Source organism: Lissotriton helveticus, chromosome 5_1 (assembly GCF_964261635.1).
Source record: "Lissotriton helveticus chromosome 5_1, aLisHel1.1, whole genome shotgun sequence".
NCBI lineage: Eukaryota > Metazoa > Chordata > Amphibia > Caudata > Salamandridae > Lissotriton > Lissotriton helveticus.
The window spans coordinates 1,313,065,696-1,313,092,004 of record NC_136065.1 but is presented as its reverse complement, the minus strand read 5'-3'; the positions used below and the strand labels follow the sequence as shown (position 1 = coordinate 1,313,092,004).

At 42.3% G+C, this 26,309-nt stretch overlaps 1 protein-coding gene across 1 annotated transcript in view; it reads right to left on the bottom strand.

Moving 5' to 3' along the window:
• LOC144755341 (mitochondrial glutamate carrier 1-like) overlaps positions 1-26,309 on the bottom strand; it is a 210,977-nt gene that overhangs the window by 143,715 nt on the left and 40,953 nt on the right. The window contains exons 4-5 of the mRNA XM_078644149.1: positions 17,965-18,055; positions 1,291-1,409 (exon numbers count right to left, since the gene is read on the bottom strand). Of these exons, the coding sequence (XP_078500275.1) occupies positions 1,291-1,409; positions 17,965-18,055 (210 nt within the window). The remainder of the gene's footprint in view (positions 1-1,290; positions 1,410-17,964; positions 18,056-26,309) is intronic.

Here is a 26,309-nt window from a genome sequence, read left to right as displayed (position 1 = left end):
ATTTTCCTTACTGTTGCACTCTCTGGAGTGGGAATAGTAAGTTTTTACCCCTACGCTATCCAACGCTTTCCCTACTGTTGCACTCTCATGGAGTGGGAATAGTAATTTTTACTCCTACGCTATCCAACGCTTTCCCTACTGTTGCACTCTCTGGAGTGGGAATAGTAATTTTTACCCCTACGCTATCCAACGCTTTCCCTACTGTTGCACTCTCTGGGGTGGAAATAGTAATTTGTACGCCTACGATATCCAACGCTTTCCCTACTGTTGCACTCTCTGGAGTGGGAATAGTAATTTTTACCCCTACGCTATCCAACGCTTTCCCTACTGTTCCACTTCCAGGAGTGGGAATAGTAATTTTTACACTCCCGCTATCCTACAGTAATAATATTGTGTATTTTTTATTAATATTATGTTAATATATATATATATATATGTTTTAACATATATGATTGTATGTTTTTTATAAGTTAAATTAATTATTTAATAATTTTAAGGTAATGTAAGTATTTTTAAGTATATTTTAGCTATTTATTTAAAAAAAAAAATTAATTTTACATTATTTTTACGAAATTCGATATTTTAACACAGTATATATTTTTAAACGATATTTTGGGTTCGATATTTTGGTACTTACCTGTTTGTAGATAGGAATTCGATATTTTGTCTGTCGATATTTTGGAATCTATATTTTGGGTAGTCTATATTTTGTCCCTCGGTATTTAGTCAGTGATCCCAACACAGACACCCCTGTACCATTGTGCGCCAGTGCTGATGGAAAGGACAGCAATGCACTGTATTACATAAATATGGTGCATTCCTGCCCCTTCACATTGGTGAATAGGGGCAGTAGGATGAAGGCACCTCCCAGCCAGCTGATGCCAGCTTGGCTATAGGTACAAGTATTTGATTCCCGGAAGATTGTTTTAAGAGGGGTCTTCCTTTGGACCGTGACTATTGGGTACGTGCACATGAGGTGACTTATTAATTCAGTTTTGTCTCTGCATAAACGGCAGTTTGAATTTTATTTTCTGCTCTTCCATGTTGGAAGCAGATCTTTTGAGTCATATCGAAGCAATAACATGTGTTAAAGCAGACCACATGACAGAGTAAATCATAAACCAAACTATCTGAAACTTTTCAGTGATGGAGCGCCAAACAAAACAGATTAAAATGCTGATATTCTCCAACAACACTGAACATACCGAACAAATGGTAAACATAAAAAATATTTAGATCAGTACGAATAAAAAAGTTGCATTAAAATACAGAGAAAGCTCTGCTTGATACCTAGTCTTCCAGCATCCTGCAGCTGAATTTTCAGCATCTCCATGGGAGTGGTTATAATAACCTGACAGGTTCCTGCACCACATCCTGCCAGCATCTCTTTGGATAGGGTCAACCCCTTACTGAGGAGAAAGAGAGAAGTCAGGCAATGTCAAGAAAAGAGGACAACAAATATAAGGACATAAAGTGGAATAGCCAGCAGAGAGCTGGCACTGCTAATGCGCAGGTTAATGACCTGTAATAAGGCATCTTCCTCAAAACAAAAGTGCACTGAGGGATTGCCAAAGATTTGCCAAAAGGTGTTCTCTTTTTCTTTCTATTTGCAATTCATCCAGATGATCACAGAGAGAAACACACTTTATACTTTCCATTGTGAATTCCTATTGACAAGAACTCGGTTTATGCCTGAGTATCTATGGACACACCTGATTCATGAAAAATGTGAGGCATAAAAGAGGTCTAGAATCTTTAGAGGCACCTATTTTGTTGATACATGAGATATGTAGGCAATAAATGCTAGGGGAATTGGGTTATTGTTATAGACGGAATAAGTTCATTAGTCATAGATTTGAACAAGCAATGGCAAAGGCAATAGGTCTCGCCTTTTTGACTTTTGGCTTTGATAATGTCTTTTGTCAATGCAGTACAACATCGGTAAGTTGCTCAGCATGACCAAAAGAAATATTAATAAACTGCAAAAGAAACGCATGTGCAGGAAAGATGATGGGTGAGAGCATGACTGGTGCACCTATAAAACGTAAGGTAGTTGCTATTTATGTTTATTTACTGAGTTGTGATGGATCAGTACATTTGAAAATGAAAGAAGACACAGCACAAAAGCACTTTTTTTTAAAGACAATGAGGCGAGCAGCATTTTGGTGCGTGGCCCCTACAAACGGTCCCAAAAAATAAAGTTACAAATGTTGAACGATTTTGGGCATGAAGAGGGTGGTAATTTACGAGTGTTTTGAGACCGCAATTGCAGTCGCAAAAAACATTTGTACATGGGGTTGCGCTCGCTATTAGGTAGGGAATGCCCCTTCCTAATAGCGACTAGCAGATACATTGTGACTTGCTATTTTGGTATGGTACATACCCCTGTTTCTTTTTGCATGTGCAAACGTGTGCGCAAACCGTTTGCACATGCAAAACCCTTCATATATCTGGCCCTTGGTGAGAAGTCTGCTGCCATCCTATGACTACCAGGATGCTGAATACCAATGGTGTGTAGACTTTATTTTACCTCATGCCTTCTTCATCCACCACTAGATACCCTTTGTGCCTTTTTTCACTCTTATGGGTTTTCTTCATTCCTGCTTTCTCCCTTTATCACAATATTTCCATCTTTCTCTTCCTGTTTCTTTCCTCCATTTGTGTTTTCTCTCTCTTGCTCTGGGTGAAAGTCATAGTTCTGGCGACCAGAACTATGTTCTGGTCGCCACAAATGCGTGACAGTGAGTCCCACCAGCACCCACTTGCACTACTGTCAGAACAGTAATATTGAGTCTGGGAAAATGGTAAAGGATTTTAAAATACATAGTTAGATATGTCATTCTGTGGCTATAGCTTCTGATAGGCAGAAAAGGTCCTCATTGAACAGTGCAGGCTTGAATATCTGGCACCATCTAAATTGCTGTACCATGCCAACCAATCTTTTATTTTACTCTGAGGCCTCCCTGTATTTTTTCTATTTGTCAAAGTTTTTGGGATCCTGATCCTCAGGGAGCTTTCTTTCTGCTGTTCTATAACTCCTCGTGGATTCCTTTTAGTGTGCTCTGAGGTGAGGAGACCCTCCATGTAGTCTCCAGGATGCAACTCCCTTAATCTCCCTCTGCACAGGCCCTGGCTGGTGAAAGTAATTACTGTTTTGGGGTGTAGATTCAACACTCAGGGAAGCTGGCTGCTGGCCTCACCAAGTCTATTAGTTCTAGAGGGAAAATGGGAGCCTCTTTTTGATTTGTTGTGTGTTATTTAAATGTTTGTGAACATCATTTGCATACTTCCGATATTGATTGTGCAGATTGGAATGATTGTGCACAGGAGATGTTGCACAGTCTATAGTGGTGCACCTCTCCTCGGGGTTATCAATAGTTCATTATGTGCATCTCTGTGTTTGTAAACTTTGAATTTGCATGGTTGAGAATGGATACCTATCTCAGAGAAAACGGACAGTCCATTGCACACTTCTTCTTCCTCCCCAGCTTCCTTTATCCCCAGGACTTGTACGAGGGGAAAAAAGGTATTCAAGAGCTGGTGCTTGATTGTTGTAGGAGATCAGCTGCACATAGGCAGTGGACTGATCATCACAATGCATTCTAAGAAGAGGACAGGGCAATGATTGTGAGTGGGCTGTCATCCAATTGCTTGGATATGGAACGATAAAGTAGAGCTTCTTTAATGTTTATCAGACAACTTCTCTGCCACAGATCTGCACTGACTAAGCCCTAATTCCACAATCTGGAGATAAGCACTGCACCATTTCAACCTAGGGACTCATTACGATGAGACTCAGAAAGCCTCTCACTGCAGGACGGAGGTTTTCCCAGTCTCAACGTGGGTTTCACTTTCCACTGCCGCATTACAATACAGGTGGTCGAAAGTGAAACCGGACGATCATTCCAGCTGGATTACGATTGGCTCAAGTAACCCATTGGCCAGTCGAGCCTGAACATAATCCCAATGGATGGCGTTTCTGCTGTAGAGAATACGATATTGGTTCCCGACAGGCTTTCCATGTCGGGCTTTCCGACATGGAAAGCCTGTTGGAAAGCGAATTTGGGGGCCCCTAGCAGGGCCTCCTTCTCTTTACGGCTTCCAGTTGGGGGCTGAGGGGTACCCCTATTAATCCCTGCACCGTGTGCAGGCACATTAAGGTGCCTGCCACGCATAGAGTGATGGACCGATACTCCCATTTCTCAATGGCAGTTTGTGATACAGCCACAGCACAGCACAAGCTCCCATTGAGAAATGGGAGTATGCAACTACACCAAGAAAATCCAACACTAGACCACTTCCCAGCAAGGTTTCTGAATGCAGGCGGTCGCTGATGGTTGCCACAGCACGCATTAAGAAACCTTCCGTTCACATTGAGGAAGTAGCCACTCAGTAGAACTTCTACTCGAGAGGCAGATAGAAGCAGCATGCGCAATGCCATTCGGACTGTTTTTATAGTGTGGGACAAAAACCTGTCACTAAAAATCAGTGCAAATGGTGCAATATAACCCACTCCGCCACTCACGGAACCCCACGTAGTTTGGCGGAGTTTCTTTGTCACTTCGCAGAGTTCAGCGGAACGCCACTGAGGCCTAATTGAGATGTCAAAAGAGTTGAGATAAGCAGAAATTGTACCTTGAATATCTCTCTATTTCTCACCAGAGATTGGAAAATGGCTGTATTAAGAATTTATATTTATAACAGCAGTTGTGCTGCATCGTGACTGTGCCTGGTGAGCACACTCACTCCCTGCACCTACTCTGATTGCTTTCTTTTTCTGTGCTCCTGCTTTGCCAGGTTTTTGGTGCCTGTGATCTAGCGAGACCAAGTCAGTTTTGCTATGACCAGTGGGCCTGCTGGCTAACACACCACGTACTGTGAGTTGGGACTGCAGACTACTCCCTTCGTCAGTAAGGATGGGTCCTCATCAGTGAGGAACCACTTACATGAAGCTAGGGCCTCATATTGATGGGGTGTATCTATTTTAAAGAGTTGACATCATCTAACAATAAACAGGTGTTAGAACTATCTTCCTTAGGGTGGTCTTTTCCCCAACGTTTGCCTTTTGCCTCCCATTTTTGCTGATTCTTTTTGTTGGCCTTAGGACTCTTAGCACTTTACCACTGGTAACCAATACTAGAGTGCATGTGCTTCTCCTCTTAACATGATGACATTGATGTGTACCTGCTCGGCATTTTTGTTGTACTGGTACAGTGGTATACCATATACCAGGGCCTGTACTTTAAATGCTGCTAGTTGGCTGCAGCATTGATTGTGCAACAAACAGAAGTAGCCTTTCAAACCTCTCTCTGGCCTACCACTGCAGTGCCTGTGTGTGCAGTTTACTGCCACTTCAACTTGGCAATTAAAACTACTTATAAAGCCTTATACCTCGCTTCTATTACATATAGGCCACCACTAAGGTAGGTCCTAGGTAACCCTAAGGGTGATATCTATGTAAAGGGTAGGACATGTACATTGCAGTTTTGCATGTCCAGGTAGTAACAAACAGCCTATATCGTTGTTCACTACTGTGAGGCTTATCCCTCTCATAGACCAGCATTGGAAATTCCTTAATATACTTTAAGCTGTAATTCCTGATCAGAGAGAAGTCGTTTTTTCATCTTTGATAACTTTGGAATGATAATGATAAATCCTCCTTACTGGTAATGTTGGATTTAAAATTACTGTTTTAGAAATGGCACTTTTAGATAGTGGACATTTCTCTGTACTTACTGCTCTTTGTGCCCTACAGCCTGTCCCCAATACACATCTGGGCTGGGTAACACCTACACTTTGTGCATGCCGTCTGGACAGCCACAAACACAGGAAGGGCTGGGTCTGACAGAATACTCATCTGAGTTCATCTGCGTTCTGATAGCCTTTCTGGGCAGGAGGTAGCTCACACTTACATTTGATTAGGTTGCGTCCTGTCCTCAGACAAAGCACTGATTTACCCCGCAGAGTTACCTGGCAGACTGGACAGGGTTGAAAGGGATCCTTGTGCACTTCCTGGGAAGTCACTCCCTATATCGGTTTACTGACAAAATATCGACTACCAAAATATCTACATATAAAAATATTGATTCAAATATATTGATTGTAAAAATATTGACTCCCTATACTTATAATGCAAATTACAAAAATATTTTAAAAAAATCATTTTCACTTATATAGTTGTCTAAAATATCGATGTTTAATATATATAAAGGTAAATATTAAGCATTAATTAAATTAAATAATAATACTAATATAAGGAGAATAAAATATATGTAATAATTGTTTTGAAAATATAACAATTATTATTATTTCAAAAATTAAAACAAACATATATGTTAATATACTTATTTAAATTTACATAAATCTAATTTAAAAATATTACTAAATTATTATTTGCAATTTATATATTTGTAATACTTTTTTTAATGTAATAATACTATTACTAAATACTATTGTACCTGATGTAACTTGTAATGCCCGGTTACTCACCGGTAATAGGCATTACTCCGAGTCCTGGACTCCCCGTCCCATTCCTGATACGTGAGCAGCTAGTCTGCTCTACAGAACCCCTACCTAGCTGAGCTGTTGGCACTTCCCCCTAGGATGACGTCACCATCACGTGACTACAAAAGGGGGAAGTGCCTGAATAATCATCCTGAAATACCAAAGACAACAGAACGAAACACACACAATCACCCACAAAAAACCCAAATCAGGGAGGGAGGGAAGGGCTCAGGAATGGGACGGGGAGTCCAGGACTCGGAGTAATGGCTATTACCGGTGAGTAACCGGGCATTACCTCCTCGTCCTGGACTCCCCGTCCCATTCCTGATACGTGAGCCCATACCCAAGCACACGGTGATTGTAAGAAAAAAACAGACCAGAAGAACGTCAGAAAAACAGGTCCATTTTAATCAATGCAAACAGTACAAAACTACAAATCAAGTACCGCAGACAGGACACTAGTCCCAAAAGCCGCGGAGGCCGCCATCCCCAACTCCAGACGATAATGGGCAACAAAAGTGTGGGGAGAAGCCCAAGTAGCAGCATTGCAAATGTCACGCAAAGAGGCACCCCTGAACATGGCCCAGGAGGACGAAACGCCCCGAGTCGACCGACCCTGAACAGAAGAAGGCAGGGGACATTGGACCGAATCATAAGCAGAAACCACAGCGCCCTTGACCCAACGAGACAAGGTGGACAAAGAAGGGCGAAGCCCCAGACCCGACAGGCCGTAGGTGAATCAACCTTACGGAAACCCACCATACGCTCCAAGTAGATGCGGAGAGCCCTCAACACATCCAAAGAATGGAGAAGCACCTCCTCCGGAGAGGCAGGAGCCGGAAAAAACACAGGGAGAACAATATCCTCCTGACAGTGAAAAGTCGAAATCACCTTAGGGAGAAAAAACTGACTAGGACGAAGAACGACCTTGTCAGCGCAGAAGCGCAAGAAGGGAGGAGAAGCCATCAGCGCACCAATCTCACCAACCCTACGCCCAGAGGTAATGGCCACCAGGAAGATAACCTTGGCAGAAAGGAACTTCAGGGCCACGGAGTCCAAAGGCTCAAACGGAGGACCCGTCAAAGCCCGCAGAACCAAGGGCAGATCCCAAGGAGGCACAGGGGAACGGGAGACAGGACGTTGAAGCAAAAAACTCCTCAGAAGGCGAGCCACCAACGGGGAGACAGATGAAACAGAGGAACCCCGAAAGGCAAGAACGGCAGCCCATTGCGCCCTCAGGGAAGAAACCGCCAGACCCAAGACAAAACCATCCCGCAAGAAGTCCAACACCCGCACGGCCTCACAGGAGGCAGGAGAGAGACCCCTCCCAAGACACCAGGCGGAAAAATTCTTCCAGTGACGGGCATAAGACTTCAAGGTGGAGGGATGCCGGGAAAGCTGAGGACACTGGGCAACCTCTAACGAGCAACCCAGACCCAGCAAACTCAACCTCTCAAGTGCTAAACCCCCAGCCGGAGGCGACGCAGGAAGGCAAGAATGAGAAGAGGAGCCCGCAGGGGAGAGGGAGACAGGGGAAACCTCCAATTAGGGCAAACGGCAAAAGTCAGCAGAAGGGGAAACCAAGACTGCCGAGACCACTCTGGAACCACCAGGAGAACCTCCGCCCGGTCCAAACGAATCTTCCGGAGGACCCTCGGAATTAAGGCAAAGGGAGGGAAGGCAAACAGCAGACCCGTCGACCAAGGAATCGAGAAAGCATCGGTCGCCCAAGCCAACGGAGACGGAATGATGCTGCAAAACAGAGGAAGAAGGGCGGAATCCTCCGAGGCAAAAAGATCCAGCCAAGGAAGGTGGAATCGGAGGACAATCTGCCCGAACAGATCCGGGGACAGACAGAGGGACACCGAGGAGGGGAACACCCTGATCAAAGTATCCGCAGGCCCATTCTCCTTCCCCGGAAGATAGACCGCCGTCAGAGACAACAGATTCGACTCGGCCCAAAGGCCGATCTCCCGGGGCAGGAGAAAGAGAGAATGACACATGCCCCCCAGGTGATTCACATAGGAGCGAACCACCTGATTGTCGGTCTGCACAGAGACCGCCCGACCCCGAAGGAGAGGAGCGAACCAAAGGAGAGCCAGCCAGACCGCCCTTAACTCCTTCCAGTTCGAGGACTGGAGGGGCTCGAATCGGGACCACCGACCCTGACCCTTGGAAGAACCCAGAACAGCCCCCCATCCCAACGCACTCGCATCCGTGGACAACACGACCACAGACTGAGGGGGAAGGAGATCGAACCCCCCGGAAAGGGAGAGAGGAGACAACCACCACTGGAGATCCGCCCGATTCCCCGGAGTGACAGGGATCAGAGTCTCGTAGTCCAAGGAGGCGGGATCCCAGTGAGACAGTACATGATGCAACAAGGGGTACAGATGCAGCCTGGCCCAAGGAAGGAGATGTAGAGTGGACGCCATCTCCCCCTGACTCCGCAACCAGAGACGGGCAGACACCTGCGACTGGGAAAGAAGCCAGGAAAGGTGGCGAAACAAAGTCAACTGACGCTCCTGGGAGAGGAACACCATGCCCAGGTCCATCCGGAAGAAAGCCCCCAGGAACTTCAGGGACTGAGAGGGTAGCAGGGAGGACTTCCGGTGGTTGATAAGGAACCCAAAGGAACCCAGCAGATGACACACCTGGTCCACATCCGACAGAGCCTGCGAAAAAGAGGGAGAGACAATCAACCAGTCATCCAGATACGGAAACACCAGCAGCCCCCTGGAATGAAGAATACCCACCAGAGGGGCCAGGAGCTTGGTGAACACCCTGGGCGCAGAGGACAGGCCGAAAGGCAGCACCCGGAACTGGTAGTGACGGGTCCCCGCAGCAAAGCGCAGAAAACGCTGGTCGGCAGGATGGACAGGAACATGCAGGTACGCATCCATCAAATCCAGGGACGCCAGGAAGCCACCCGGAAGGACCAGAGGCAGGATGGACTGGAGGGTCACCATCTTGAAAGGGCGATGGACGATGAAGCGGTTGACACGCTTTAGATCCAGAACAGGACGAAGATCCGAAGTGTCCTTCTTGGAAACCAGAAAGAGGATTGAGTAGCAACCCTCGCCCCTTTCCAGCGGGGGAACCTCCACAATAGCCTTTTTCTCCAACAGGAGATGAACACCTGCCAACAAAGACACTCTTCGCAAAGGAAGACGGGGCAGGGGAGTCTGAACAAAACCCGGAGGAGGAGGAGAGGAGAACTCTATCCGGCAACCCTCCGAAACAGTTTGAACCGCCCAGGCATCCGGAACCGACAACCACTGGCCGCGGAAGCACTGGAGTCGACCACCAACGGGAAAAGGCAGACAGCCATTGGGAAGAGGAGGAAGCGGGGGTGGCAACACCGGCAGCGGCCCGGGGCTTGGCACCTCCAGGGGCCCCCCGGCCACGACCCCTGCCACGAAAGGGCTGAGAAGCGCCACGAGCAGGAGGCCCAAAAGCGCGACGAAAACCAAATCCACGCCCCCGAGCAGGAGGACGGATCGGAGCCACCAGCATGCGGTTCTCCGCGGACTGCTTGATCATGCCCTCCAGCTGAGGACCGAACACCTTAGAACCTTCAAAAGGCAACTTAAGGAGGACCGACTTCTGAGAAGAGTCCGCCTTCCAGGAACGCATCCAAATATGACGCCGGGCAGCAATGGAAGCACCGGAAGCGGCGGCCGCCGCTCCCAAATTGTCGAAGGAAATGTCCGACAGGTAACGCACCTGCAACTCCATCAAAGACAGAAGAGGAGTGGCATCCTCGCCGTCGTTCAGCAGAACAGACAGAGACTGGAAGTCTTTAAGGAGTGACTGAACCATATAGTTGGAATATGCAGTCGCCCGGACAGAGAAATTAGAAGCAGCATAGGAACGCTTCACCGCCCCCTCAACACGCCTATCCACAGCGTCCGTAGGAAGGGCGTCCTCAGAAACAACCAAACCCTGAGAGGAAAGGCCAGCCATCAAATTGTCCACCTTCACAGCCTGAGGGAATTCATCAGCAAAACCCTCAAGAGGGTAACGTCTGGACAGGAAACGAGGAAAAGAAGACTTGTCCACCTCCTTCCATTCGTGAGACAGCACATTACGCACAGCACCATGCAAGGGCAAAGAATCCGGAGCAGGCTGGACGTACTGCGTAAAAAAGTCATCCTCAACAACAGCATCCGCAGGAGGAGAAAAACCCAAGTTGGACCTCACATGGGCAAACAGTTCAGTGAGCTCAGCACCCTGAACAAAACGACCACGGACACCCTCATCCTCATCAGGACCAAAGTCTTCCACAGGATCAGCCTGCGCATCCAAAGAAACACGAGGCACCTTGGGAGGAGGCCCAGCCGCGTCCCTAGCCAGGAAAGCAGCAGCCACAGCCTTATTAATAATGAGGCGCAGGGTATCCAGAGGGGTCGCAGAAGAAGAAGCATCCGAATCCATAGTGGAAGCAAAAAAGACCAAACAACACTCCCAATCAGGCAGAAACAAGGACAAAAAAAGAACCCAACAAGGACCCCAGATATAGGCGAGGACCCAAACACCAGTGGGAGGAGAAAAAAAACTGGGCCGGTATAAGAAGCCCAGCCAGCCGCCAAAATCGCCCCCTGAAAACGATGCAGGACACCAAACTCCACAAAAAAGCCCCAGCCCGCTAGAGCAGGGCGAAATGGACCGGAGAACGCCCAGGAACGGCCGCTGGAGCAGGCCAACCCAAGCCAGGTGAGCACCACGAAGCACAGAGCACAGAAACGGCCGCTAACGTGAGCCGGGTGCAACAAGGCGCCCCCAAAACAAAGCCGGTCGCTAACGCGAGCCGGGAGTAATAAAATGCCCCCATGAGGAAAGGAAGCCTAACGGAGCACGGGGGAAGCGGCAGCGAAAACAAAACAGAGGCGGCCGCTAGAGCAGGCCGCCGTATAAACAAACAAACAGCAGGGAGACTCACCCGTGAAAAAGGAAGCCTCCAGGAAACAGCTCAGCCAGGAACGCGGTCGTAGACTGCAGAAAAAAGAAAACAGGATGATTATTCAGGCACTTCCCCCTTTTGTAGTCACGTGATGGTGACGTCATCCTAGGGGGAAGTGCCAACAGCTCAGCTAGGTAGGGGTTCGGAAGAGCAGACTAGCTGCTCACGTATCAGGAATGGGACGGGGAGTCCAGGACGAGGAGGTAATGCAATGTTCCTCTGCTGTGGCGCTCTGATACCTTCGGGTCTAGCCAACGCTATATAATCCTTATTGATGTACCTTGTAATGCAACAATCCTCTGGTTAAGCTCTACTTAGCTCTGATACCTCCGGGTCTAGACAGCGCTATATAACCTTCGCAAATCAAATAGACAAAGAACTGTTTTCCCTGAACACTGAGACCTGAGCAGCATGGCTGATGACCGATGGAACTGCTAGGCAGCTAATGAGGAGATTGGCCTTGGTTTACCCCTTGACCGTCACCTACCCAGCCGGACATTGAGCACAGTTCCTCCTCGTCTCCCTGCTATTACTCCTGCCTCCCCTCCCTCCTACGAATCTTGAAACATTGTTTATGTGTACTGTATCTTACTATGCTCTTGTATCCGAAGTAAATTTTAATGCAACGATCCTAAATGTAAAGCGCTCTGATACCTTCGTGGGTCAAGTTTGCGTTATATAAAACTTTATAAATAAATAAAATAAATAAATAGAAATACATCTATATATATATCAAATAACATAAAAAAAAAATTTTTAAACTGATGTAATTACAAATAAAAATACTGAAAAAAATAAAAAATTACAATTTAAGAAAAAAAAGTAAAATATTAAAAGCGTAACTATTATAATTTTAAACAACCAAAATATATTAATATCAATTTGAAAAATATATAGTAACCTACAACAATTTCAAATTAATGTATATACAATTCCCACTACAACGTATAAATAGTAGACAAATTGTCAAACTCAGGAGGTGCAAAATCTACAATTCGTTTTGTGCACTGCATTACCAAATGCGATGCAGCGCGGGCAACAAAATTTGTTTTATTTATTTATATGTTTACTTACCTGTTAAAGTCCGTGATCCATACATTACTACCCCCCACCCTGCCCCTCCCCCTCCCCACGTCACCGCCCTGCAGTTACACCTACTACCGACCGTGCCTGCAATTCACACTCCAGTCAGTGCAACAGTACGGAAAGTGGAAGGAAACATTTTTGCATTCCCACTGCAATCAGTACTACATTAAAAACAAAGAAATTCTCTGCAGAACAATAAAATAATGTAAAAAACTAAATAAATAAATCCAAATGCAAATATTTAAAAAACTAAAATATTTCATATACAAATATTTAAAAAATATATATTATAGCTATTCAATTACACTATTAAGAATTAATATTTAGCAACACACTATAAATAATAAAAACATATTTAATAAACCTACATTTACATTCAACAATATACCCGACACAAAATATACATCACACTCCTAAAGTTTGCTAAAAAAAAACAATAACCATAATAAATAGCAATGTTAATACTTATTAATTTAAAAATTAATTTAACCTAGTTCAAATTTAACTTACTGTCTACCATATACCCCCCATAAAACAAACCCTTACCTAACATTTTAGTTAAAAAGATTTAATTACACATTTGACATAATTAATTATAAATTAAACAATGAATTTTAAATAAAATATTAAAATAAATGACTCAGAATTAACCTACTTACCAGCCAGTGCCCCTATAAACCCCACAACCCACACATAAAATGTAGTTTAAAAAAATTAATTACACATTAACATAATTAAAACATAATATTAAATAACAATTAATCATTAATCTATTATAATAACATTACGTCCACCCTTTGCCCTGAAACACTCACAACCCCCTACGGTACTAAAAATAACAACGATTATTGAAATTGTATTTAATAACTACAAAAAAAATTACAAATACATTAAAATCCATGTTATTTCCATTTAAAATTTTATCTTCATTTCTACTGTGAACATATTTAGTTAGCTTGAGTATTGTGTATTTATACAAACTCAGAACCCTGGCTGGACATTCACATATGTATTGCAAATGGCAATGCACAGATTATTCAGTGACTGAGACAAAGTAGGACACTGATCGAAGGAATCCAGCTAGAAACACAACAATTAGCCTTGTTTACCCCAAACCAGCACCTTAGTTTTACTGTTACACAGTTTAAGAAAGTCGCTTTGCCTCCAGGTCCGGACAGGCCTTTTATTCCAATCATAATTTACCCTGTGGGCTGGCGTGCTTGGAGGCCGCAGTTGAAAGCCCACTGCCTCTCTTGATGCCTCTGCCACTTTCCCCTGCTCCCCGAGGTTATTTGCTTGTAGTATGCGGAGGCTTCAAGAGCGAGGTAAAGAGAAGCAGGGAGGTGAAAAGTAGACAGGAAGTAATTGGAGAGGGAAAAGAGAGAGGAGGGAAGAGAAGGATAGAGAGAGAGAGAGAGAGCGAGAGAATAAATGAATGGAAAGAAAGAGATAATGCAAGAAAGCCAAGGAAGCAGGCTGGTTTGAGCATTATTGCCTGAGCAATTTTTGATTCTCCAGTCCAGACCCTTTTGTCTCCACTTTCATGTGGCCAGCATGAAAGTCCTAAGATAACATGGAGGTGTTAGTTACACTGATCTTGAGGATAATATTATGAGCATAGGTAAAGTATATCATACCAGGTTATCCAGTAACGTGGCCAAGGGGAGTACACAAAAAGGGAAAAGGATTTGGACTGACCAAGCAAATCTTTAGCAGTTTCTAGATAGAAGCAGAGACGGCAACAGGAGACAGTTGGTCTTGTCGTGAGTATCTGGAACACAAGGAGTTTTTCAATTAAAAACCTGAACCCTTATCCATGGCTCCACTGGTTGTTGGGTCAGGAAGGAATGGTTAACAGAGATGAATGCTACTCACAAATACAGAAAAGGAGGGTGCTGCTAGAACCTGTTTGACTGTGCTAAAAGATGATTGATTCTGTGCTCCCTTTGTTCCAAATCCAACTTGAAATGTATGTAGCAGACTGTAATCGATCAAAACGTCCTGAAGCTGGTGATTTATGATGCCTTTTAACAGATTTGCTTACTAAAGCAATGTAGGAGTAGGGTGAAAATTGCCAAGGTCCTCCGGATTGGTAGATGCTTATTTAGCGAGGGATGAACATAAGTTTTTTCCAATCACAAATATGTCACAATTAGAGCAGGCCTAAAGAAGGGCAGGAATAGTGAAGAATGCCAAGAAATGATGTCCGTTTGATTATGATTTCACAAAGGAAAGAACAAAACATGCTAGTCAGATTTAACTGACTACTTAACTGGGTCTACAGAATACCGATGTTAAATAACCAATTATCCGTTCAGATTAATGAGAACAATATTTGTTCTAACCCAGTAAAGTACAAGTGTAGTATGTGACCACTCTTGCCTGTAGGGCATTAAACATTTGGCATAGCCCAATGGTTATTAATAATCTATCAACTCTTTTGTATCAGGGTTGGCATTTAATTCCATCCATGTATTGAATCACTCATTGAAAACATCGTGGTTTAGCATCAGAATGATTCTACAATCATAGAAATAGCAAAGCTTTACATCATAGAAACCGAGTGTGTCAGTTTTAGGATCTGGTAACCAATTCGGTCAAATGTTTTCTCTAGACTGGACTGGTTTATTCGCCTGCATACACAGTTCTGAGTGTAAGAACGTAGATGCCAAAAAGAGTTGTTTAGAGGCCAGATGTACAAAGAATCACCCAACGGCAAAATATACAATAAAGTAAAAATAGTAAAATATTTTTAGGTGAAATAATAATGTCAATTAATGTAATTTGTTTATTTTGCATGTAGAACAAAATGCAACTGCCACAGAACTCTTAACATAATTTTACATTTAAATATTCTAAACAAAATAAGTTAAATTGAAATCTGTTTTTTAAGTTTAAGTAAAAAAAGAATCCCACCTAATGTAATAAGAAAAGTATTTTTGATTTTGTATTTAAAATTAATAACGTTATCTAAATAATTATTTTAAAGTAATGCAATTGTATTTTAATAGAAAAAGTGTTACATTGATAATAAGTTACAAAATTATTAGAAAATTCAAAATGAAATAATGAATAGGTTTTGTTTTTAGATATTTTTGAACATCAGATTATATGTATTTATATTTTAACCAGTTTAAAGATTCTAATTTAATGTAACATTATTTCCTATAGGGTTTTATTTTAAATTCTTACCTCCTATATTTTTTATGAGAGAGGGTTGCAGTACCAGTTGTTGACCGTGTGTGGTGCTGGAAGTACTTCAGCTCTGAGCTGAAGAACATTTATTACTGTTGTGGGTCCTTTTTAGCTTTGGTGACTTCAGAGGTGCAGTTTGTGAATAGCGATGGGAGAGCACGTTTGTGGGTGGGTGCATGCCAATGCGTAAATCTCTCCTTAATTAAACCTGACTTACTCCTTCATACACCCAACCAATTTTGTGGTACGTATGCTCCTTTTCCAGACACTCCTCTTGGTCGCTTCCTTATTTACTACGAAGTACTACTATATACTAAATGTACATATGTGAGGATCGCCGCATAGAAACTATAAAAGAGTTGCAAATGAAGAGATTTACACTCGTAGGTTTCTGAATTGCATTTTGTAGTGAATAAGTAGTACTACTGTAGACCTACTTTATGTACTAGATAATTCAGTTTGTGAACTGTGCCCACAGTTTTGCGAGGCGATTCTGATTTTGCAGATTGATCTAGATTGCAAATTGTGGCTTACTTCAATCGGATTCCATCACAGAGACATTAGCCAGCTGGTGTCAGCCGATCCATATATCTGTGATCATATTTAAATAGAGAACTTGTTTAAAATGTAGCCCATTTTCCTTAAAAGAAAATGGACATACAGTTAAGAAAAAATGATACTTTAAGAATAAAATGTTTAAGAATGGACCAAACTTTATTTTTAAACTCACACAGTAAAAGGGCTACCTTGGCAACCCTCTCCCCTGTGCGAATGGGTTACTACCTCCTTTGAAGAGTCCATAGCTTATCAATGGTATGTGAAACTGTGTTAGGAAACCATAGACACGTTGTATTCCAAATCATAATTTGGAAGAGGTCCCCTAAACATGTCCCTTTCACACTCCGATTCAATATGCATTTCTAGAGACATTTAGAGATTTGGTAAACACCAATATCGAAAAAATGGGTTTAGTACATTTAAAAATGCCATTTTGTAGTTGCAGACCCCGTAATTTAGCAGCCTTTAAATTCCTGAACGACTCTAAATTATGTACTTAAACAATACTACCATAACTTTCACATTCAAGTTGATCACTGAAAAATCCAGCTCCACTGCTTTTTCTATATTTACGGCATCAATATGATGTGGAAGTTAAACCTGCCGGTGATTAAGGCTGGCTTCGGAAGGGCTCAAGGAGCCTGTTGGCCACTCGGAGGCCAGCCTGTAATCCCAAAGGGCGGCCTTCAGCCCTTGAGATTACGATACTCGGTCTCCGGCAGGTTTTCCATGTAAGGCTTTCTCACATGAAAAGCCTGTTAGAAAGCGAGTATGGAACCCCTAGCAAGGCCCCCTTGCCTCTGTGACCTCCGGTAGGGGCCCAAACGGCCACCTATCGTCCCCCCCTGTTAATCCCTCCACAGTGTGGCAGGCAGTCTGAGGTGTCTGCCACACAGTGCAGGGATGACACAGACCCCCATTCCTCTATGGGAACACAAGCTCCCATAGAGGAATGGCAGTACGCGACCAAACAGTGTTCAGTCGCATTGCGATTAGGTAGTCATTCCTGTTTTCGCGTCGGTGTCATAATCACCCCCTCAATATCCAAAGGAAGCAAAATATCCAAGATGAAAATGTGTCCGCATCTCATGTTAAGTAATTTGAGAACTTCACCACTGCTATAAGTAAGCCCAACAACAAAAGTTTCAGACTGTCTTTCCACAGAACAAAGAATCCAATACACGGTCCTTTCCTCCATTTGCAAGCATGACATAAAACAAGCAGTGCCCTTGCCGCAGCCTTAATCTGATCATAAAGAAACAACTTTATGATTAGGGTTAGCATTCCGCCAAGTCTGAGAACAAATTGCAAAGAGAAAGAAGCCTTAGCAGTCCAAAATGTGTAAGTGAACACCATGTCACGCAGTCCAACAGCAACAATTCAGTTTCAGTTCCTAGAAGCATTCTGCTACTTTCCCCTTCCAACACCTCAATCGTGGTTCCTATATGCAATATACCATTTACCAATCATGGACGACAACATCATAAAATTAGCTTAATGGTTGTAGAACTTGTATTAATTACAACATGGTGTACTATTAAAATCCAATATCTCAAAGTTCAGCATTTTTACAGATTAAATTTTGTTGATAGTATCAGTTGCAACGGTTTTTGTATGAAAATGTGCTACTCCTACTAATGAAGTGCAGAAACACATACCCTGTCTTTGCCAAGTGTTGCCGGAAGAAATCATTTGCAGCAAGCTTAATTGCCTTCTCTGGTGTTACAAGAGTCAGGTTTACTGCAGCCCCTGGGAAGAAATATATATATTGTCAATGGCAGTACATCACTTTTCTTTGCTAGCTAGCATGTTACTAAAAACTAAAATCATAGGAGCGTATTTGCAGAAAATCTAGCTGAGACCTGAGCATGATCATTTCTAACCCTCTTGGTAGCAGCACGTGTAATATTCTATATCATCGCGCAGTAGCTGATGAGATACGTATCAGCATGTTATGTATATTTTGTATATATTCTTAGTTATTAATCAAATAGAGGTTCAGCTTTGTGGTTAACAGGATTTCCGCTACTTACTTTACTCCAGCCTTCAAACTCTAGAGACCTCTTTGAGAAGCTTTGTGAAGAGAGATCTAAATTACTAGCCCTGTCTGGTTGACCAATCAATGAACTGAGTTAGAGAAACTCCATGTGGTGCACACTAGCTCTAGTAACGGGCTCCCGGTTACCGTGTCTTGCTCTGTATTGTATCCCGGCTTGAACTATGCTTTCTGTTTGTGGATGTGCTGTGTTCCACACCGCTTGCTGAAATGGAATGCTTGATGTGTGATTGATCTCTGACGCAGGTTTTAAATAGTGGGATCATTTCAACTGATTAGAGGGTTGACCTGAAAAAAAACTGTGTTCGTCTTAGTAACTTTCCACATGTTCACCAGCAAGCTAAAGAGCGTGTAAACAAATAAAAACTATTTTTTAGACTACATCCTGTCTCCCTTCTTGAATACAGCAGGCAAACCTAGAATGTAGCCGTCACAGTGTGCGATTGATCAGTAGGTCCGCGTTTGTTCTTCATGAAAATAATAGTTTAAATGAGAAATAAAGATGCCTATTCTGCTCCTTTTCAGTTGTTGTGGGACATGAGAGAAAGTGGTGTTTTTAGTAAGCAAAGCTGCTGGAGTGGAGGTGGTTCGATATTGGCTGTACATTGAAATGGACAAGGAGAGTTGAAATAATCAGTTATATAAATAAGTTAGGCACAGTTAGGAGCCAACGTACTGCTAGGTGAAAATGTACAGGTGGGAGCAAATCCACAGGTAGGAGCAAATTCTTAGTTGGAATAACTTCACAGTGATTAAAAGCTCATTGGTAGGAGCAAATTCTCTTGTGGGAACACATTTACAGACGGCTGTAAAACTTACAGGTACTTACCATGGCAATACTATGCATATGCACACAAGTCCGGTCATCATGGTTATGCTTTGTGTTGCAAAAAGGGTACAGTGCCTAGACCTAGCCCAAATTCCTGCACTAGCAAATCTAAACAGGTAATGGACTTAGCAGATTAGCCCTTTGCTGACACACCAGGGGACACCCTGTTCAAAGGGGAGATTTAATTGAAAGTGGTGCTAAAAAGCTGCATTTCTGGGGAGGCAGTCCGACCTAAGATTCTGTCCCGTAGAAGCTGAGTCCTATGCCAGCTTTGCAGAGGTAAAGTTAAGTATCAGAATGCAGAGAGCAGCAGAGGACAAGTTGGTAGGTGCCATCCTAACAGAATCAATCGTACGAGACAGAGTCTTAAGCAAGAGCTGCAGACTAATCAAAATAAGCTTCTTGGGCCAAGTGTTAGGTAGAAGAGTCACTAATTGCAGGATGTGAATAGTAGGGTGATTGTATATCCTCACAATTAGTAGATGTTGGCCTAGTAGATTAACACAAGTGGCCAGTGGATGACAGAGACTTCTCTAATGACTGTTAGGGGATTTTGATTGTATTATACTGAAAATGTGTATTATGCTTAAATAAAGCATAGGGTTAAAGCTCCTGTATACATAATGTGCTAGGCATCTAGCAAAGATTCAATGGTTTTCCCAGTAAGTTGAAAGTAATTAGGCACAACGAGTGATAGATTAGGCACAGAGAATACGTGCAAGGCTTGATCAAGGCAGTGGAGTACATAATCATTTGAATCGTCCCACTTTCTTTGGGAAGAAGTGGTTTAACCCTGGAAGGAAGATATGGGATTGCAATTGACTCTTTGTAAACTGTAAATGTTTAAGTACATACCTCAAAGCAGCTGCTGCAGTTATTAATTGGTGACATTATATAATGTAGATATGTGCGCAGGTGAGAGGCATGAGATGATATTATATAAGAGATAACGTTCCCCCTGCCATACATTAGAATACTATTGCAAGTCACTGAGGTATTCCTTACCTAAATAGAGGAACAAGGCTGAAGGCCAAGTTCCTTAATATGATTGCGGAACTCTGAGGTGACTTTCAATATCCTTATCATGTTTGCCAGGTTGGTACTTTATCCTATCTAATACATGGTCACACCACAAACCTCTTAAAACCTTGGGGCCTCATTTATGAGGCCTTGCGTGAGTTTTGCGCTTCCGATGCGTCACTTTTTGTGACGCATCGGTGGCGTAAAACATGCCTCCTGATGCGCACTATTTACAAAGTGACGCATCTAAGCAGATCCGTCACTTTGTAAACCCCTGCGCTACATTATACCTGCGTCAGGTATAATGTATGCAGAGGGGGCGTTCACCCGCAAAAAGCCTCGTAATAGTGATGCAGTGAAATCTATGAGATTTCACTGCGTCACTTTTAGGACGCTGTTGCGTCAAAATCTTGCGCCTGCCTCACAGCAGGCGTAAGAATGACGCAAGCCCTTTCACATGGGGCTTTCCCCATGTGAAAGGAAGCATTGCTGGAGTTGCGTCACTTTTGTGAGACACTCCAGCAATGCGTCACTTTTGCGCCTACAGATACGTCAGAAATACTGACGTATCTAACTCCTTGCGACATGATGCGTCATATTATAAATATGACGCATCAATCATGTCGCAGGGAGAGCGCAGTGAAAAGTGACGCATTGCTGTTTTCACGCAGCGATGCGTCACTTTTCATAAATGAGGCCCTTGGTGTGTAGCTCATTCATATGAAAGCGCAAGCATGTTTGCAAATAGGAAGACTACAAAGAATACCTCTGGTGCAAAATTAAACACATCAAAAACCTGTTAAATATTTGTAGCAAACAGATATTAGAAACAGTTCAATACAAGTTCGTTTTTTGTTTCTTAAAACATTTTAAGCTGCACTAGCTCGAAATGTGTAGTAAGATCCAGAAAGATTCTACCTTTTTTCTAGCTATCTAAGGAGTGCCAACATAAACATGTTCTCTCTGCTTATCATTATAAGCTAAAAAAAATAGAGCATAAGAAAGAAAACCAAGGCTCTGTTTTCATTACTATAATCCTTTTACCGCGGCGTAGAATCGGCCGCAGTGCAGAAGTTTCTGTGCACGGGCAGGGCCGCGTCGGCCAACGGACGTGCGCAGCACTACGGAGGTAATGCTCGCCATGGCCGATGGCAGACGCACGCACCAATGGGTTAAACAGCTGCTTCAATTTATTCTCCATTACCTGACTTGCCTTCCACCTCAGCTGCTGACTCTGGCAACAGGCATTGTGACATTAGAACTCAGATGAAATAACTTATAAGAGCCAAGTTCGGATGTCTTTTCTTTATAATCGGCAACTAGGTGCATTACAAGTCATCGATTATAAAGAAGTTAGAGACAGGATTTTAAACACGGATTACAGAATCCTATGTATTATAGCTGGTTCAAAGCTCAAAAGTAATTTGCGTGTTTCACATAATTGATTTCAGGAGCCACACCGTGGCTTCTTTTACTCTGGGTCTTCTATCAGGAAATGTGAAGTCATCAATGTGCTAAATGTAAAATGATACTAAAAGTATGTTAAATTATACATCAAGAGACTTGAGTTAAGGCTTCTAATTTACAGATGTGTCTAATAATTCAACCTTTACAATTAGTGGTAGTAAGATATACATCAATGAAATTGATGAATTGGATATGACAGCCTCTTTTAGTCACAGAGTGGTGACAGGTTTTGTATTCATGTTGCTTGGTTAGTAGTTGTAATGGTCATTAAACTATAGCAGAAGTAAGGGGTATAAAGGTTTTAGACTTTCTATTTTTTACATGGCAAGTGGAAATTTCATTACTCCTGATGTGTGGTCAGGGTCGGATTGGGATTAAAAATAGGCCCTGGCACCCTAAAAAAAAAGAAAACCTCATTTGCAGATTGAGTCTTTTCGCAAAGCACTGCTTTAGTATTTTAAGTATTATGAACAGAATGAGGGGGGTTCTCTAATAGATGGATGTTTACTTAACTTCACTGAGATAAAAAAAAAATGCAAATGTTTCCAGGACTCTTTGTGCACTGATTAGTTCACACTGGTGAACCACACCTGAATATAAGTGAGACCACTTCTGCTTAGGCCCTCTGCCCCTGCTCAATCTGCCTACATTATTTGCCAGCCTAGTGAGAGACTGGGAACAACATCTCTGCCCCATTGGCAAAAGGGAGGTAATAGAGGCCTATCTGCCTCCAGAAAGGTTGCTCAGGCCCCCACTGGGCCACTGGCATCATCTGAACAGTGCAGACACAGCCCAAAATCGGCCACCATCATGCCCAAAAAAGCAGCCCACAACAGCAACTAAGATACGGGTCCATTGCCCAAGTGGCTGCCTTAGCAGTCCATCCCTGTGTGTGGTAGTGGACGATAAGTTAGCCAGGGCGAGTAAGGGGGAATAAAGACACTTCTTGGAGGACCTCTAACCCAAAGAGTATAAAAAATGGCAGGTAAGAGAACGCATGCTGTTGATGGGATATTTCATGGAGTGTCGGTACTGTATCAGGTTAGTCCAGGTTTCTATTGTGCATTACTGGGAGAAAAGAAGACTAGATTGAAGGATGTAAAGTTGCAATTTATACGTAAAAGAAACTTCAGGGAAATCGTAGGAATGTTGATTGAAGTTTATTTCAAGTTATAGACATCAACACCACGGGAGTGCATCCTTCCTCTCTGCAGTGCAAACGGCAAACTGATTTGTTTTACCGTTCACACTACAGAGGAAAAGGCTGCAACCACGAGAATACACTTTTAATTGGAAACATGTTCAAAACATCACTAGACTGCATGCCCACCTAACAGCAAGTGTGCGCATGCAGACAAATACATAAAATGACAACATGAGCGCGAGGAGCGCACGTGAACGTTAAAGAAGAAAGTACAACGTATTACATCACCCTTCCCCTTTCATAAACAAAAATAAAAATAAACTAAGATAAATAAAAATCTTTGTATCTTGAAGGAAAAGAACAATTCCTTGTTGGTCTTACTGTTTCAGTATTAGAAAGTATAACATCATGTAAAGAATTATCTTCCACCATTGAATTTGTAACAGAGTCATCTAACTCTTGATGCTGAACATGTTGATTTTGAATATCATTACAATTAGAAACTTCATCTTGCATGCACAAATCATCCAAAAAGTGTGACAAATGTAAGTCATCATAAAGAATTATTTTCTTTGAAATAATCTTACTAGCTTGATCAGGTGATAATTTTACTAACAGTCTCTTACTCCACCAACCTTTCTGACCAAGAAATAAAGATCCTTTTGAAATTTTCACAACTTGTACAGGAAGAGAGAATTTTGACAAACCTTTCTTAACTTTTATTGGAGATTTAATCATTACCCAGTCTCCAATTTTAAATTCACTAATAAGATTGTAACTCTTACTGTCAAAATTCCTCTTTTGCACAGCTTGTTTAACAGAAACATTTTTAAGCATGTTTTCCTTCTCTTTACAAACCAAACAGGAACTATCCGTCTTTCTCAATGTTTTAATCCATGAAGGACAAAGGGTACCATTAGGATCTCTCTTCCTAAGAAGCCTAAAAGGAGAAACACCAGACGTTGTATGTGGAGTAATCAGATATGACCAAATCTTCTTCTTTAAAAATACATCCACAGGTACTCTTTCAGATAACGCTGTCTGTATTCCTTCCTTGATAACCCTATTCATACGTTCTACTAAACCATTTGCTGCAGGAGAATATAAAGCAACCTTCAAATGCTTAATGTCATGAGTAAACAAAAAGTTCTCTATAATGGTTGCAGTGAAATGTGAGCCATTATCTGTGACCAACTCCTTAGGAAAACCCTCAGATTAAAAGATTCTGGATAAAAAGTTGATCACAGAGGAAAAAGTGGGGGAAGAACAACATTCAAATTCGACCCACTTTGAATAATAATCCACCAAAACTAAAATATACTTTTTGTCAGTTGAGAGTAGATCAAAAGGACCTGCAAAGGCTAATGCCAACTTCATCCAAGCCTCTTCAGGTGTTGGTACATTATGTAAGGGAAGTTTTACAGTTTTCCAGTGTTTATCAGACAAAAGACATGTACTACAAGCATTTATCCAATTGGAGACATTTGACTCCAAACCTGGCCACCAAAAATATTCCTTTAACCTCCTGGCAGTCGCACCCATGCCTAAATGCCCCTCATGTGCGATATCAAAAATTCTTTTGCGTAAGGATGCGGGTGGTATTGCTAAATCACCACGCATGACTAAACCTTCAACTAAAGAAAGTTCCTAACTGACCTGTGCAAAGGATTTTAAAGGAGAAGGTAATGATCGTTCTTTAGGCCACCCTGTTACAATCATATTTTTGACAGACTGAAGGACAGAATCTTCTTGAAAGGCTTTAAGCCTATCATTCTGAGTAACATGAGGTAAGTTGGTGATAACATCTTCAACTGTGGCAACCACGCATTCTACATCATCAAATCTTGATGGTAAAGAACTATCCACTAAGGATAACCTTGAAAGGCAGTCTGCCCTTGTATTGCGACCACCTGGTATATATTTTATAATAAAATTATACTCATATAAACGTGACAGTAACCTTAATAATCTTGATGACGCCTTACCTGTGCCATTATCAGACAATAAATGAATCAAAGGTTTGTGGTCTGAGAAAATTTCAAATTGTGTACCCCAAATGAAAGTTCTAAATTTTTCCACAGCCCATGTACATGCCAAAGCTTCTCTCTCTATTGTACTGTAATTGGACTCAGCAACAGAGAGAGATCTTGAAGAGAATGCCACTGTGTTTTCTCTCCCGTTGACCCATTGACACAGTACTGCCCCTAAACCCTTTTGACTTGCGTCAAAAGATAGGACACACTTGTGTCATTGAAAAATGGGGCTAAAGCAGGAGCTTGAAGAATAAGCTTTTTAATTAGTTCAAAAGCTTTCTGTGCTTCATCATTCCATGAAAAATGTGTATTTTTTTTAATAGCACACGCAGAGGTTGAACAACCTGGGCATAATTAGAGATAAATCTTGAGTAGTATTCTGTCATACCTAGAAAGGACCTAAGTAAATCTTTATTCTGAGGTACCACAACTTCATCAATAGCCTTTGTAAGTGAAAATTTAGGACTAATACCAGAGGCTGATATGGTGTGACCTAAGTAGTCAAGTGAATCCACCATAAATTTGCACTTATCGGAGCCCAGAGTGACTCCAAATTCCTTGAATTTTTGAAGTACTTTTCTCAAAGTTAACATGTGATCAGTCCTATTTTTGGAGTAAACCAGCACATCATCTTGATAAGCCTGTACTGACTCAATACCTGCTAGAATGTGATCCATAAACCTCTGAAACACACTAGCCGCAGAGGCTAGACCAAATAGTAACCTAAGGTATTTATGAGCCCCGAAAGGTGTAATAAACGTGGTAAGGTCAGTGGAAGATGTAGCTAACGGAATCTGATGATAAGCTGACTTTAGGTCAAGGATAGAAAAACGAGTGGCTCCAGAAATATTGGACAATAAATCTTGAATTTTAGGCAAGGGATGACAATCCACAATTATATTCTTGTTGAGTGAGCGTAAATCAGCGCATAAACGAATTGAATTGTCCTTTTTTCTAACAATAACAATTGGACTTACCCATTCCGAAGATTCAGTAGCTATAATGATATCTACTGCAACTAGTTTGTCAAGTAACACTTTTAAATCACTTCTTACACTTAAAGGAATGGGCCTGGTCTTATGAGAAACAGGAATGGAATTTTCTTTTAACTTTATAAGATGCTCCACCTTTGTAATCTTTCCAATACGTGTGGTAAAAACTTCAGGAAATTCTTTAAAGATTTTTGTTGTAAAACTTGACAAATTAATCTCTGTTGAATCAGAAACAGAAGCAACAGAAATATCAGTATTGATTTGAATCGGATTATCTGACCCTGGAACTAATTTCAGACCCATTTTCGCTAGGTCTTGCCCAAATATGCTTACCTTCATGAGCCTCATACACCTTAGTATAGATTTTTCGCTCCAAACATGAAACAAATTCAGTAAAATAACCTGACATTACAATAATAGGACCCCCATAAGCTTTTGGAATGATATCCAATTTTTCCAAAT